The 16195-nt window shown below is 34.5% G+C and overlaps 1 protein-coding gene across 8 annotated transcripts in view; it reads left to right on the forward strand.

The window, feature by feature from the left end:
* Positions 1 to 16195, forward strand: part of KTN1 (kinectin 1) — a 110367-nt gene that overhangs the window by 60222 nt on the left and 33950 nt on the right. For 4 of the 8 annotated variants that reach the window (XM_043556225.1, XM_043556228.1, XM_043556229.1 and 1 more), the window contains exons 11-24: positions 1068 to 1234; positions 2097 to 2165; positions 3607 to 3644; positions 4334 to 4424; positions 4763 to 4831; positions 5359 to 5396; positions 5544 to 5625; positions 7444 to 7512; positions 12542 to 12576; positions 12992 to 13082; positions 13773 to 13841; positions 14473 to 14510; positions 15205 to 15295; positions 15445 to 15513. In XM_043556225.1, the coding sequence (XP_043412160.1) occupies positions 1068 to 1234; positions 2097 to 2165; positions 3607 to 3644; positions 4334 to 4424; positions 4763 to 4831; positions 5359 to 5396; positions 5544 to 5625; positions 7444 to 7512; positions 12542 to 12576; positions 12992 to 13082; positions 13773 to 13841; positions 14473 to 14510; positions 15205 to 15295; positions 15445 to 15513 (1016 nt within the window). The remainder of the gene's footprint in view (positions 1 to 1067; positions 1235 to 2096; positions 2166 to 3606; positions 3645 to 4333; positions 4425 to 4762; positions 4832 to 5358; positions 5397 to 5543; positions 5626 to 7443; positions 7513 to 12541; positions 12577 to 12991; positions 13083 to 13772; positions 13842 to 14472; positions 14511 to 15204; positions 15296 to 15444; positions 15514 to 16195) is intronic. The other 4 variants (XM_043556227.1, XM_043556230.1, XM_043556226.1 and 1 more) reach the window with 2 other exon arrangements.

Below are 16195 nucleotides of genomic sequence, written 5' to 3' on the forward strand. Positions count from 1 at the left end.
TACCTTCATGCTTGATTGGTAGTTTGGATGTAGAGTTCTAGGTTATAAATAATTTCCCCCCACAGAAATGTGAAGGCTTTCAGTATTTTAACTTTTACTATTGCTGGTAAAAAAATATTGTACTCTTTCGAGTTCTAATCCTGGATATGACCATTATATGTTTAATTATCAAGAGTTCTTTTTTGAGTTGTGTTTCATTCTGTTACTAGTGTCTTGTTAGGGCATTAATAGATTTTCTTAAAATGTGATATGTGCACATACACACACACACACACACACACACACACACACACACACACACTCTCTTTTTCTCTCTATATGCCTCCCTTCCTTGATGGTAGTGGTGGTGAACTTGTTTATGTTATGGGGCCAAAGGCAGCTCTCATGATACCTGGTCTCTCCATTTCCTGAGCCTTTCCAGATTTCTGGAACACTTTCCCCTTCCAAGTTAGTGATCATCTCTCCATTTTATCTTAATTTCTGTGATTTGGAGTTACATTCATACTCTGATTGCATCAAAGATAGTTTGTGCTTGTTGCTTATTTTCTTTGTTGTTTTGGGGTCATTGCTAAGACGAGAAGTAGGCAGACAAGTTTTACTTTATTCTATACCAGCGCATTTGTTAACCATTAGCATCTTTCTCTGTTTTCCAGGTAGGAGAGTACGGGGAATGTATAAGAAATACGCTAGATAACTTCCTAAGTGTCTTTGGGGGAAATGAATGCTTTCAAGAAATGATACAACAGTTTTAAACATTCACGTACCATTCGGTTAACACATTTATTGAGTATGTACTATGCGTAAGCCTTGGACACTGCTCTGGGTATAGAAAAAAGGCAATCTCTGATCTCAAAAAGCTCACTTCCTGGGTGAGGAGAAGAGTTAGTACAGAGTGGCAGGTTCTGTGATTAGGTAAACCAAGGCTGCTCAGGGGAACCATGTGCAGGAGGGGAAGAAGAGGAAAGATTCAAGGTGTGTTCTCTAGAGGAGATAATGCCTGCGCTAAAGATGAGTAGTAGTACCAAGCAAAGGAAGAGACCTTTGTAAAATGCAATGTTCTGTTACAGATTTACAGAGTAAATTTGTGGCCAAAGAAAATGAAGTACAGAGTCTTCATAGTAAGCTTACAGATACCTTGGTATCAAAACAACAGTTGGAGCAAAGACTAATGCAGTTAATGGAATCGGAGCAAAAAAGGGTGACCAAAGAAGAATCTTTACAGATGCAAGTTCAGGTATCTGATTTTCCCTTGCTTTTATTTTATTTAATTTTTTAATTTTTTTAAACGTTTATTTTTGAGAGAGAGCACAAGTACGGGAGAGAGAAAGGAAGACAGAAGATCTGAAGCAGGCTCTATGCTGACAGCAGCAAGCCAGATATGGAGCTCGAACTCACAAACTGTGAGATCATGACCTGAGCCAAACCCAGATGCTCAACTGACTGAGCTATCCAGGTGCCCCTAATTTTCCCTCTTTTTAAAAAATAAAGGTGGGCAGTGCCTGAATGTGTCTCTGTAGAAGAGAAAAGTTGGTCTACTTTATCCTAATTCTGTAGTGCTGATGAGTAATTATAGCTTAATCTTTAAGCAGTTGTCATGATATGGTGTGTTTGTGTGCTTAAAGATGTCCTCTTTAAGCACAGTTTTAAATTCTTGTGTTAGATTACGAACAGCACAACTTATTAATTTATACCTTATAAATCAACTCTCAAAATAGATGCCTAGTGATTGTTGTTTAAATTATGCCTTTTGAGGGGCGCCTGGGTGGCGCAGTCGGTTAAGCGTCCGACTTCAGCCAGGTCACGATCTCGCGGTCCGTGAGTTCGAGCCCCGCGTCGGGCTCTGGGCTGATGGCTCAGAGCCTGGAGCCTGTTTCCAATTCTTTGTCTCCCTCTCTCTCTGCCCCTCGCCCGTTCATGCTCTGTCTCTCTCTGTCCCAAAAATAAATAAACGTTGAAAAAAAAAATTATGCCTTTTGGAATCTAAGAATGCCTTTTTAAAGATAAGCAGAAGTTTATACCTTATTTTGTTCATATATGTTGGTGTATTTGTTAACAGCACACTTTTCTCTCTCCTTTTTGGTTGCTATTTATGAAAGGATATTTTGGAGCAGAACGAGGCTTTGAAAGCTCAAATTCAACAATTCCATTCCCAGATAGCAGCCCAGGTAATCGTGCTTTTTTAAATGTTGTTTATCATTACTAACAGCTGCTGCTTTTTGTTTGTTTCCTTACTGATAGCTTCCTAGCCATTTAAATAGTCATCTGAATGCCTGTTGAGTGCCAAGCACAGGATTAGTAGTTGGGAGACTAGTCAGTCAACAGTGATGATCCTGATTGCTCAGCACTCTGATAATTATGTATAGTGCTATGGGAAAACACCAAGAAAGAAATCCAAATCCAACTAATGGAGAGTTTTTACCATAGGAGGAAAAAATGTTGATAATCTTGACACAAAACAGAAGAAATTGGCCAAATGGTCTTAAGAATAGTGGTTTATGTATTAAAAATGCTTGCTGAATATTAACTAGCCATAAGGGAAAACTTTATATACCCTCAGAGGGTAGCAGTATGTTAATATAATATATATTAATCTCAGGTTATATATGCAAAAATTCACTTTAAAACTTATACTTCTGTTTAGTAAGTGGGAATACCTTCCAGAGTTTTGCAAGTTGTGTTGTTAGACCTGTTACTCTTTGGCAACATTGCTGTGCCACATAGATATATTGTAAAGCATATATCTCTATAATACAACATTAAGAAAAAGAAAAAAAGCTTTTAAGTACTTATTTCTCAGTACTTACTATATACATACTGTGAATTTCGGTTTCAATTCCTCAACTTTAAAATTCAAAAAATTGTAGAGAAAGTATTAGCTTAGAATAGAAGTCACTTTTCTGTGTTAAAAAGCAGTTCTAATGTTAACAATTTGTTTTTAAGGTTTATGCAAAGTCAAACTCCCAAACTTTTGGGACCTTTTTGTTTTTTTTCTAGTTGCTTTCTTTGTAGAAACTATCATCTAAAATGAATTGGGTAAGAATTATTTACTATAGGAAAGTGTGTATATATATATGAAATATACATGTATATATAAATTATCAACTCAGAGTGGATTGAAATCTTGTTATTAGCTGAGAGGTAGCTCTAGAAAATTTATCAGGAATTAAATATTTAGAGACTGCTACCAGTATGTTTTTGAAAAGTGAAGATGAGCATGTGTATTACCAAATGACTCGGTTTTTACCTTAATCATGAACTGTATCATTTCATTATTGGAAATAGTTACTAAGATAAGATGAAAAATGGCCTTTCTGGATATTTTTCCTATGTATTTGTTACTTGTCAGTTATACAGTTCCCAGGCCTGGCAGTTTGTTTTATTTGAACTGTTCTGTGCTATCTAATTCCTTAATACTGTTTGTTAGTGATCAAAGTTGCTTTCAGAATAATAGCTACTATTTATTGAACATTCATGATGGGCCAGATACTCCTCTAACAACTTGATGTACATTAATTTCTTTTAATTTTTGAAGCTCTATTTGATTATTGTACAACTTTTAAACTTTCTTTTAAATGCTTTTATGTTGACACTGTTCTTCTTTCTTAGACCTCTGCTTCAGTTCTGGCAGAAGAATTACATAAAGTGTAAGCCTGCCTTTCTACACTTCTCTTATAATTACTTAGTTACCACTAACTGATACCTGTTTTATCAACACTTAGGATTTACTTTATGTTCTAACTTGTTCCGAAAATACTCCCAACTAGATTTGGAGCGACTTTGCTCTCCTCCTTCCATCAGTGAGTTGAGTTCGTAAACATTGCACATTTTGTGTTTTATGTCCTTATTGTAAAAGAGTTAAGGAACCTTTCTTTTATTTGGACTTTAGCAGTTATGTAAGAGAGAATTGTGATTTGAGATTAATGGAAGTAAATTACTTTTGTGTCTAATAAGTAGTTGTACCCACTCTGTATCTTAACTATATGGTGGTATACCCAAAACAAGGTTCTGTTTTTAGTATATTGTTTAATTTGCTTAGACATGAATTGCTTGAGTTCAGAAGACCTGAAATCTGGCTTTGGCCTTGCCAGGTTTGTAAGCTTAAACAAATTACTTCTTTTCACCTCAAGTTTTAAAATAGAGGTATGTATTTTAGGGAGTTGTAGTAATACATACGATAGTTATCACTAAACTGGAAGGAGCTATAGAAATGGAGGGTATGGCTACATGAGAAACGATTTAAATAAGCATGACAACATTTAAGGCTTTGAATCCCTTGAGCTGTGACTTGACTTGTAAACGTTTATTGAATGTACAAATGTATTTCCTGTTAAAGGATTGCTGAAAAGGATAAGCAGATAAAACAGACCGAAGATTCTTTAGCAAATGAACATGATCATTTAACAAGTAAAGAGGAAGAACTTAAGGTACAGTAATTCTTACAAATGCCTATTTTATAGGCATTGAATTTGTGATGGTAATCAGTATGAATGTCTATCAAGAATGGAAAATAGCCGGCATTCATTTTAAAAGTGTCTATGTCTTTTCTACAAAATCCTCTTTAGCCTTCTAAGAAAAGTTGAGAAGACTTTTCTCATATGCTATAATTCACGGTAATTTGGGAAACATTCTACGTAACAGGATATGGTTTCTCTTTCTGTTTTAAGAAAGTGTAATTTGAGACCTTTGCTTAGGTAGAAGAGATGCTTTACAAACTTTAGGGTAAATTATATTAAATATTTTTTAATATTTTTCCTTCTTGTAGGATACACAAAATATGAATTTCTTATTAAAAGCTGAAGTGCAAAAGTTACAGGCGCTGGCAAATGAACAGGTAGGTAAATCTTCATTGCTGTTGAACATTCACCTCAGAATTTCACTTAGTCTATACTTACTTGCATTGGTATTGCAAGTCCTAATTTCATATACATAGTAAATATAATGGTTACTTGTGTTCACCTAATGTTTATTGTTGAAAGCCTCTTCTATTTGACCATGACTCTCACAACCCACCTAGATATTGCTGTTTTCATGTTGAAACTAATGTTTGATCGAATGAGTTGACCACTTTCAGAGTCTCCAAGGAATCCATTACAACATTCTTAATGTGCTGATTTGTTTTAGCCTTCTGCCGTTGAATCAAAAAACTGTATACCTTTATTAGGGTAAAATTTGATCAGTGAGAAGTATAGAATATTGGGACAGCAAAAAGTATTACAGAAATCTGTAGGATATTGCTTTAACTTTTATTTACTCCCAGATATATGAAAATGTAGCTTTTCAGTATATAAAACTAAGTGAACAAATAGTTTTGAGTGTTTCCTGAGAAATAATGCAGTTCTCATCTCATTTCAAACACAGGCTGCTGCTGCACGTGAACTGGAGAAGATGCAGAAAAGGTGATTGAAGTATTGCTGTATATGGAGCCATCCTACATTTGTGTTCAATTGCAGAAATTACTGCTACTCATAACTGATAGTTGTGCATGTAATTTGTGTAAACTTCATGAATGTATGAAGTATTTCAATTGATTTTCTTTCTCGTAGTATTCATGTTAAGGATGATCAAATAAGATTGCTTGAAGAACAGCTGCAATGTGAAATTTCAAACAAAATGGAAGAATTTAAGGTGTGTGATTAAGCTTGTCAACTGAGCTTAGAACGACCTTATACAATTTCAGTTGAAGTGAATCTAGAAATACTAGGGTTTTTTTTGTTTTGTTTTGTTTTTTATTTAAGACAGCATGCTAGTGAGCATGAGTGGGGGGAGGGGCAGAGGGTTGGAGAGAGAGAGAATCCAAGGCAGGCTTTGTGCTCTGCATCGCTGAGCCAAAATCAACCCACTGAGCCACCTGGGTGTCCCCTAGAAATACTAGTTTTTATATGAAATCAGTCTGATGCAGTGTGACTATAGTTTATTTGGGGGCTTTTACAACCAGTGCATTTAATCATGTACTTCTTGTCTAGACTATCTTATCTGTTCCTTTTTTTGTTTGTTTTTTAATGTTTATTTTTTTTTTTTGAGAGCACAAACGGGGCGGGAGGGGGGGGGTGGAAGGGGTAGTGAGAGAGAGGGAGACACAGAATCTGCAGCAGGCTCCAGGCTGTGAGCTGTCAGCACAGAGCCTGACGCAGAGCTCGTACTCAGGAAGGGCAAGATCATGACCTGAGCCACCCAGGTGCCCCATAGACTATCTTATCTGTTCTTATAATAGACGTTTGAAACTCGTTTTGCCTCAGTGTTTGCAGTTTTTAGTTTGTGATGGTTTTAACTGCCTCCATTGTGCTAGTTTCTGGTCATGGCTGCTCAGCTTGAGGATTGTAAAGCATTCTTATCACCAGGGTGCATCTCTTCATGTGCATGAGATTTGCATTCTTCTTCTTTTTGCATTTATTTTATTTTTTTATATTTTTTTTATGTTTATTTAGTTTTGAGAGCGAGAGACAGCATGAGTGGGGGAGGGGCAGAGAGAGAGAGGGAGATGCAGAATCCGAAGCAGGCTCCAGGCTCTGAGCCTTCAGCACAGAGCCTGATGTGGAGTTCCATCCCATGGACTGTGACATCATGACCTCAGCCCAAGTTGGACACCTAACCTATTGAGCCACCCAGGCGCCCCTTTTTGCATTTATTTTATAAGAATCCCATATATACTCACTTATCAAGGCAGGATTTCCCAGAATCCAGTGGCACAAACTGAATTCTTTGAAATACACATGAAATAATTCTAAGCACAGTGTTAATACTGTTTTCAGATAAAGCACGTGACTGAATTGGGGGCTCAGTAGAAACTGATGATTTTGATTTTCATTGTGATGAAATTTAAAGTGGGGTTCATGAGTACACGCCTAAGACAATTCTTGAGACGTTTGTTGCAAAAGGTGATTTTATTAAAGCGTGGGGACATGACCCGGGGGCAGAAAGAACTGCACTGGGATTGTGAGGTGTGACTATATACTTTTAAGTTTGTGGAGGGAGTGGGGGAAGTAAGTTTCTAAGGAATTTTGAAGCAAGGCTTTCAGAATCTTGAAGGGACTAGCTGCTGTTAAGGTTACTTTTAGTTTTTAATGAAACATAAACATTAAGGCACCAAGGCAGCAATGAGTTTCTTGAGGAAGGTCACGCTCTGCATGTTTCAGGAGTTTATCAGTGGGCTGCAAGTTGTAAGGAAATTTAATTTAAGCTACATTTCTCTTACCTTTGTTTCCCTCATCAATTGTACATGTACTTTATATATTAGTACTGTGTTTCTGTGTTTTGGAAATATATATTCATTGAAACTGGAAAATGAAACCACATTAGATTTGTATTCTTACATTTGTATATAATTCACCTGTCACTTTATGAGTACTTGAATAATATGGTTTTTTTTTTTTTTTAACCCATTTAGATGATTGCTTGGTTACCTTTTCTTAATAAAACAGTAAACTCTGAGATTCTTTCTTTCAGATTCTAAATGACCAAAACAAAGCATTACAGTTAGAAGTTCAGAAGCTACAGACTCTTGTTTCTGAACAGGTAAGGCTTTTGTGAATCACAGGGTAGAACTATCTAATATTAACAAGATCTGGTTCTTCTTAAATATTAACCAACGCATTCTTTTTGAGGAGTTTTACTTAAGGGATAGATAAGTCTTTTCATTGCATTTCTAGTCATCTTGTGCTTATCAGGTGCCTAAATTAAGGGAAATAGAATTTTTCTTCCCTGAGAGGAAGCTAATGCTAACCTCCTATTTATAAGCACTTTAAAAAAAAGTGTAATAGGATACATAAAAAGCATTTAAGTCCTTTTGATACAGTTGGCTCTCAGGATAAAAGTCCTTACATTTTTGGAGCCTCACCTTTTTCTCTAAGGCAACAGTGGCTTCTTAAAAAGAGAGTAAGTAGGCTTAACACTTGCTATCAGCACTTAAAAGCAATTATGTTGATCAAATTGCTTAACCCTTCTGAGACCTTTCATTCCAAGTCTTTCACTTTGAGATGTTATTTACATCATGAATACGTTAGATTTAAATGGGGAAGTTTATGTATAGTGTTTAGCCTGGTACTTGGCCTTTAACAGGTATCTTAAACCTTAATTCCTCTCCCTTTGGATATTTATTTTTTCATCTCCTCTCTACCCTCTACTGTCATCATACTTTTTTCTGTATTTTTGGCAAGCCATCGAAATTATATAGTGGTCTGAGTAAGCATGGCTCCATAAACTAGAGTCCCAGGCAATGTCCATTGTATGGCTTTTCCTAAGAGTTAGTTGCCTTCAGACTTTTCTTATACATAACTCTTCAAATTCCAGTGTTAAAAATATTCTAGAAACTCTTGATATTAGATGACACATTAAAATAGAAACTTTGAATGTTGCTCTAACAGTGTTAAATTTGGGAACCTGTATTAGAAGCTGAAGTTATGATAGCACATAAGTGCAAATGATAGCACTTCCTTTCACAGATGCATGCTCTCTTTTTTATTTTAAAATTTACATTATGCGGATATTAAATTGGTTTAGCTACTAAGCTGTGCCAAATACTGTGGAAGTATTTCGTTCACATCTCTTTACTTTTCAAGAAATAATCTACTTTTTTCCTCCCCTTCTTGAATATGATAGTAAGTGCCTTGCATAATCTTTACTACTTTGTATATGCTTTATCCTTGCAAACAAAAGGCAGTAGAGGAGATAATGCTAAACTGATGATATTTAGTACAGTGCAGGGACATGACTTCATGCCACTGTAATGCTAAAGTAATATTTAAGGTTTATTCTTAAATCTTATTCTCATTTCCCTTGTGGTGGCATAGTTTATAAGAGATCTATTTCATCCAATCTGAGACTTTTCCCCCCTCATAGTTTCTGGTTACAGTTTAGCTGGCAGCATCTAAGATTTTAGTAGCAACATAAAATACTATGTGTGAGATGCAACATTAATGACTAGGATTAGGTGAAGTAGGATTGATAATTTTTGGTTGTGTTAATTCTTACCCAGAAAGGCAGAATGTAAATTTTGGGTTGGTGATCAGAGATTCTGAGTCACCTATTTCAATATATAAGCTTTTAAATACTTTCTAAAATTAACTTCATAGAAGGTAAAACAAATGTCTAGAAACAGATGAATCTGCCCTGGAATTCCAGTATTAAAGGTGTTGGTTACTTTCACTTACATTTAAGCCTGAATCTTTACAAATCTTTTAACTTTAAAATCTTTTAATATTTTAGTTCTGTACTAAAAATGTATTCTCCCTGATTAGGTAAGAACAAAATCACTAGCCTCAAATTTTTCTTTTTCCTTAAAGATTGTATGAGGACTTAAGAATTGCCATTCTAATATCTTACGTAAAATCCCCCATCATGTGTGTGAAAGTTAATATTAAAAAAGAAAATCCTCTAATTTCTACCTTAACTGAGTCAGCCTTCCACCTACTGCTAAGGTTTCTGTGTACTTTTAGATATTCTGTTAAAATGACAACCTTTAACATGTGATAGATTTTGCCAATTTAATCCAAGGAACAAAATTTTATACCTAAATTAAAAAAACGTATTTAAAAGAATTTGATAGGAGGGAAAACTGGTACTAATTTAAGATTTTCTCTTTGGTAATTCTTAGAATTTTTCTTGTTCTTAAAGCTCTGTCTTTTAAAAATAGTTTAGAAAGCGTATAACTAGGATGGGTATGTTTTGGTTGTGGTTGTAACTTCTCTCAACTTGGCAGACCGTAGAACCATCTTTGGCTTTTTCTCTGTTCATTTTTATTGCTATTGCTAGTGAAAGGAGAGAGAAAAATTAGTATAATCTTAATTTCTTTCATTTCCACCTTTTTTTTAACCCTTTCCTACCCAGCAGTCAGAATTCCAAGTGACAGTTGAGAGATGAACAGTCTAGTTACATAAAAAAAAGTTCAGTCCTTCTGCTCTTTGGATTTTTATCTGGGAGAAAAAGATTGAGCTTATTGAAACAGGAACCAGTAATGGTGCCTAGTTGTTGTTTCTTCAGGTGTAGGAAGCAGAAAGACAACAAATACCAGGTAAGGTAACCTGTTCATACACTAAAGAAGGGAAGGCTCCATTTGGATGCAGGCCTGTGGATGATGATACAAATAAATCAGTTACTAAGATCTCATTTATTCAGAATAAAATAAAGTTCTGGGGAGGCAGGGTTCTGAAGTATCTTTTCTTTTTTCTTTCTTTTTTTTCTTTTTAAGCTCTTTTTAACAAAAGAGCAGGGTTTTCATTCTTATTTTGGTAGATTTTAAAGATTTAGTGATCAGAATTATTAAGTAAAAACTATAAGGAGTAGGAAATTTTTCTTTTTGTCCTGTTGCCTGGTTGTATATTATTGTAGAGGGATTTATTGCGTAAATTGTAGTTTTGGAGAACATCTAGGGAGAACAGAATTGGAATAGATTAGGCCAATTATGTATAAAGGAAAACGGTTGGATAGATGCTAAACTGGTCAGTTTTTTAGAATTATTTGATGAGCTGTTGACCAAGAGTATTTGTTACACTGTAACCTTGTTAAAGGAAATTGATTTCATTACATATTTATGAATGGAGTCTGTTGGATATTGTCCTACATGCTGAAGCTACAGACATGAATGAGACTTGGTTCCTGTTCTCAAGAATGTGGCTTAGTGTGGAGACAGAGGTGTCATACAGAAAAGTATGATGAATAAAATTCTTGAACTGTGGTACAGGTTTAGAGGAAGAGATAATAAATTCTATCTGGAGGAGAGTGAGGGTGAAGAGGCACCACAGAGAAGGAACAACTAAACCCGATATTGAAAAAAATTGCCCAACTCCTGACAGGAAGTTCAAGCTAAGGGGATACAGTGTTAAAAATCATGGGAATGTATGCCAGACTGGTGTATTCACAGTATACTGGCATGTTGTGGAAGTGTAAAGTTTGAGGTGTAAGTAGAGAAAGATTGGCTAAGACCCAATTATGAAGGACTTTGTATGCTGTTTAAGGACCATGAACTTGATCTAGCCTGTTTATGGTAAACCTCTGAAGGGTATTACAGGATGAATAAATGTTTTGTCTAACATTTTAGATCACTCTGGTAACAATGAAGTGTTTGAATTTGTGTGGGGGAGAAGTATGTAGGACTAAAGATATAATACAATAAATGATTAAGGTGCAGATAATAGTGTTAAAAGTTTTTGTTGTTTTTTTTTTTTTGAGATATAATTGACATATAGCAAATTAGTTTCAGGTGTACAGCATACTGACTTACATGTGTATAGAATGTGAAATAATCACAACAATAAGTCTAGTTAATAGTTAACATTCATCATCATGCATAGTTACAAATTTTTTGTTAAATCTTTATGTGAGATGGCATTCATCAAAAATAAAAATGGACAAAAAACCCATCTTGATAGATTTATAAACTTATTATATGATTTATTTTCATAGTTTATAAACCTGACTTAATATACTTTTGACAGCTCCTGTTTCTTTTCTAATGATAGGAAAGTTTTTCCCATTAGGATGTTCTTCCTGTACCCCTCACAAAATAATCCTTACAGACTATAGGCAGAGAGAAGGATTGTATGGTATTTTGATATTTGAGATGAGTGAAACTGAGGGCCTAACCTCAGGCATTGAAGCAAAGGGGACTACTTTTAGAAATATGTAAGAAGTAGAGCCTTAGGACTTGGATTTAGCAATGGAAAAATTAATAGTATTTGTGAAAAATGGTTACAATAAAATTGGGGGAAAAGTAAGAAACTAGCAAAATTCAAAGAGTACCAGTGGGAACTGGGATGGGCAGAAAAAATGTTCAAGGAAAAAGACCCCAAGCCTGTTTTGGTAGGCTGCTTAATTGCCTGAAGGCTTGGAAATGCCAAGGGGGAAGAAAGCCCGTCTTCTGGACACAAATTATAGCAGTGGGGACTTCTGTGTTTCTGGGGAGATGCTAGAAGGAAAGTGGTTAAAAGTAGCAGTTAACTTTCATGTTTTAATGCTTTACAAGGAAAATACATTCATGGGTTGCTTCTGCAGTTTACAATCTGTTTTAAAACATTCTGTATGTTTTAAATGGAATCACACAATATTTACATGTTGAAAGTTCATTGATTTGTACCCAGGACTTTTGCACTTGCTCATATATATGTTGTATCATGGTTTTTAAAAAGTCAAAAAAGTCAATTATAAGAAGAAAGAACAAAGTCTCTTTCCTGGCCTTCAAGGCTTTAGAGCTTTGGGTTTTTTATATTTGAAGAATTGAATTGATATGGAAGAAGCAAGTTCTCTTCTTATTCTTAAGGTTTTCTTTTATAGTAATTAAAAAATTATAAGGTACTAATTCATTTTGCTAGCCCATATTATGCCTATCTTTTTTCTGTGTCTTTTTTGTAATTGCTTCTCTACTGTCTTGTGTTTTCTGAATTAAATAGTTCTTTAATTATCAGCAGTCTTCAAGTGTGGATTGCCTTCCTAAATTTTGGATCTAATTAAAACTAAATAATTTTCATAGAATTCTGTTTCTGAACTAGTTTTACCTCATCAAACTTGGTAAAATTAAACTTTTTTCTTTTTTTGGTGATTTTTATTTTAGCCTAATAAAGATGTTGTGGAACAAATGGAAAAATGGTGAGAGTTTAAAATTTTCTTTTTATATTTTAATGACTCATTTCTACCAAATTTGAGGTAACAGAATTACTAACTATATTAATCTAGGGTGTTAAAATGCTCTTTGTACTTCATAATGGAAGAGGGTGATATGCTGTTGAGTGATTTGATTTGGGCTTACATTAGGTTTGTGGCATTATGTGTGGTGGTGATTTTGTTTAGGCTAGCATGTAAGCATGTATTACTTGAACATGTTTTACTTATTGTTAAAGAAGAAGTACCCTTAGACCATGATCAGAGAGATCCTCACAAACCTTTGTAGAATTAAGTTTATAAGAAATGATGGACACAGGAATTGATTGATGTAAAATATTTAGCAGTAATAGCATTTACCTTGAAAAATAGTTAATTCATATGTTTTAAATTTGTAATTTAGCATTCAAGAAAAAGATGAGAAGTTGAAGACAGTGGAAGAATTACTTGAAACTGGACTTATTCAGGTGGCCACAAAAGAGGAGGAACTGAATGTAAAGCATTTTATAGATTTGTTTTTCTTATGGGGTAGTTAGTGAACGTGAAGGAGATTTACTATAATTTTAGATTTTCCCCATAGCTTTTGAAACTTCATATTAGTTATCCACATTTTATGAATATATCTTTTTTCATGAAATGTAACATTTTATTAGGAATACCAAAATGTGTAGTTGATTGTAGCATTCACTGTCTTAATGAAATAGATACTGTTTTTATGGTTTATATATGCTTCCTTTCTTCCACCCTTGCCCAAATTATAACCAAATGATAACTAGCAGACTTCCTAAGTTCATGAGGGTAGTATTGGAAGCCAGGGAAAGGAGAGTCTACAGTAGTGTTTTGTGATTATCATTAGCCTTAACTGACTTGACTCCTTCTTTCTGGAAGAAATGTTAAAAAAATGTATCTGAGTTTAGGGGGAGAAATGACTTGATAAGTGGTATACAACATGCTGTTAAAGTGGTGGAAACATAAGCAGAAATACTTGTGGGCATAAATGAATTAAAGATCCATTTGGCTATCTCTAGAAGTTAGAGAATTATAGACATGAGTGACAAGGAGATTTCTGGACCTTCTAGAGATGGAAAGAAGCAGCTAAAGAAAAATGAGAAGGTAGGGTATTTTGAAGATAGCTAATTTTTTAGAAAGTAAAAGTATGTTGTGCTTATGTGTCTTTGTAAAAGGCAATAAGAACAGAAAATTCATCTCTGACGAAAGAAGTTCAAGACTTAAAGGCTAAGCAAAATGATCAGGTAGTGTATTCAGTAGATCTTACAACTGTTCTCTTTTAAAACAATGTTCTCTTTTAAACAATGGACAAACCTGTTTTGTTCAAATAGAGCAAATCTGTTGTTAATTCCTCCCTTCACCAGTGTGGAATTGTCAGAGTTTTCATCTGAATGATTAGGGACTTAATTAACAGTACTAGAAGCTACATTTCATTGAATGCTGACTTGTACACCAGACACTGGGTAGAGTACTCTAGATAGGATGTCATTGTTGCTTACTATGGCAATAAAAGGTTTTGCGTATACAAGTATAATGCAAGACTCTAAGTAGCAGTAGAAGAAGCTCTCTGAAATTGGGCAGTTTCCTAGTTATTTGTTCTTTTCATGTGGTTAGAATTATTAATTGAATAATTATAACTTGTTATCTATTGATTTTTCTTAACTGTAAATACCCTTAAAGCTACTTACTTTCAGAGTGCTTTTCATTTTCATTATTATGACATTTAAAAAAAATCTAGAAAGAATTAATTCCTGGGTTTACTTTTCTCATTTGGATTTTGGTATAGTGGAAAATTTAAGGATAATATACTTTTCTGTTTCTGAATTCATTTATATTTTGAGCAGATTACTAAGTAGGATGCCCTCCTATTTCCAGGTTTCTTTTGCATCTCTAGTTGAAGAACTGAAGAAAGTGTAAGTAATGACCTTTTTAAACTGGTCTTTCTCTTTTGGTCCATTTTCTTAGTGCTCGTGAATCTTGTTTTATTGTGCAGTTGAGACAGTTGATGTATGTTAATAGTTTAACCTTCCACTCTAGAATTTTTTGCTGGTGGATTAAGAGAATTTAGCTGTGCTTCCTTAGGGTAGTGTGGCTGCTAAAACATCTATTTCTATAATCGATTCCATTTATTTTCTGAACTTATGGCATCAAATTATTAATTTTCTCTTTTTGCAGTAAGAACAGTAAGAACAGGTTATACTGGATAGAGAGATCATGTACCCTCTTGAGGTGTCTATGAGTTTGATGCCATTATTGTGTAGAAGTTCTGCCACTGCTTTCAGAACTCTGGAAGCCAGTATTGTTGAGAGGAACTTGATTGTCCCTAGTGTTCTTCAGGGTATTCTTAACATCCTCTGTGCACTTTCAGAGCATGTCACCTGCTTCTCTTTGTGTGCATAGGCTTTAGCCATCTGGTATATCCTGATTAATTCTCATTTAGAAAGACTTAAGTATTTTTTTTTTCCTTCTTATCTGCAAGATACATTGCTATCTTACTTAAAATGGGAAGAGTTGATTTGGATGGCACTATTCATGATTTGGTTCTGTTATGTCTTGGTGGATCTTGATATTTCTATTAAAGTTTAATACTGCATTTCTTCATCTAAGGATCCATGAAAAGGATGGAAAGATCAAGTCTGTGGAAGAGCTTCTGGAAGCAGAAGTTCTCAAAGTTGCTAATAAGGAGAAAACTATTCAGGTATTGAGAAAGAGAAAATTGTGTGTTTTGTATTTTTGTTTATCAACTTAGTGAATATCATTTAATTTCATGTGTTTGTCTGTACATTGCATTTTATGTCAATTTCTATGTTTCCATTGTCCAATCTTGTCTGTTTTGTCATTGTCAAGGATTTGAAACAGGAAATAGAGGCTCTAAAAGAAGAAATAGGAAATATCCAGCTTGAAAAGGCTCAACAGGTAAAAATCCCAGAGCCATAGCATGACAGATTTATTAGTGTATGTGTATTTATGAGCTATTTGGTTTTTTTCTTGTTACTCAGAAAAAAACTTTCAGTAGTGTGCTGTAAGTATTTTGGGTTATGTGCTTTTTATTTATTTTTTGCCTGATTTGAGAAAGTGTTCTTGATATCAATGTATTTTTTAACTCTTAAAGATTCTTTTCTAGAAGTTTTGTGTATTAATGTTTCATTTTAGTTTGCCAACTTAAATACAAAACAGTTTGGTAAATCTTTTTAACCTTTTTGTTTTTTTTTAAATTGCATGGATCAAAATGTTTTGTTATAGAATATTGTTCAACCTTTGCCTGTAGAACCAAGTAAAACTTCATTGGGGGATTTCAGAGGTAGCTGGGATTACTGGACATATAGGGTGTGGGTGAATTTAATCTGATAAAGCTTCATTGAAAAAATGGTGAGATGGTGTGGACAAGATGATTCATCCAACAATTATTCAACGATATTTCCTGAGTTCCTCCTACTTGTGAAAACACTATGTTAGTGATTGAAGATAATGTGTTGAACAAAACAGGGTATGATGAAAATATCACAGTTCTCTAATATAGATTGAGAGATTAGGAAAGTCTCTTGAGGAACTGACATCTAAGCCAAAATCTGAAAGGACAGTGAAGAGAGTGAGGGAT

This window comes from Prionailurus bengalensis, chromosome B3 (assembly GCF_016509475.1).
Source record: "Prionailurus bengalensis isolate Pbe53 chromosome B3, Fcat_Pben_1.1_paternal_pri, whole genome shotgun sequence".
NCBI classification, from domain to species: domain Eukaryota; kingdom Metazoa; phylum Chordata; class Mammalia; order Carnivora; family Felidae; genus Prionailurus; species Prionailurus bengalensis.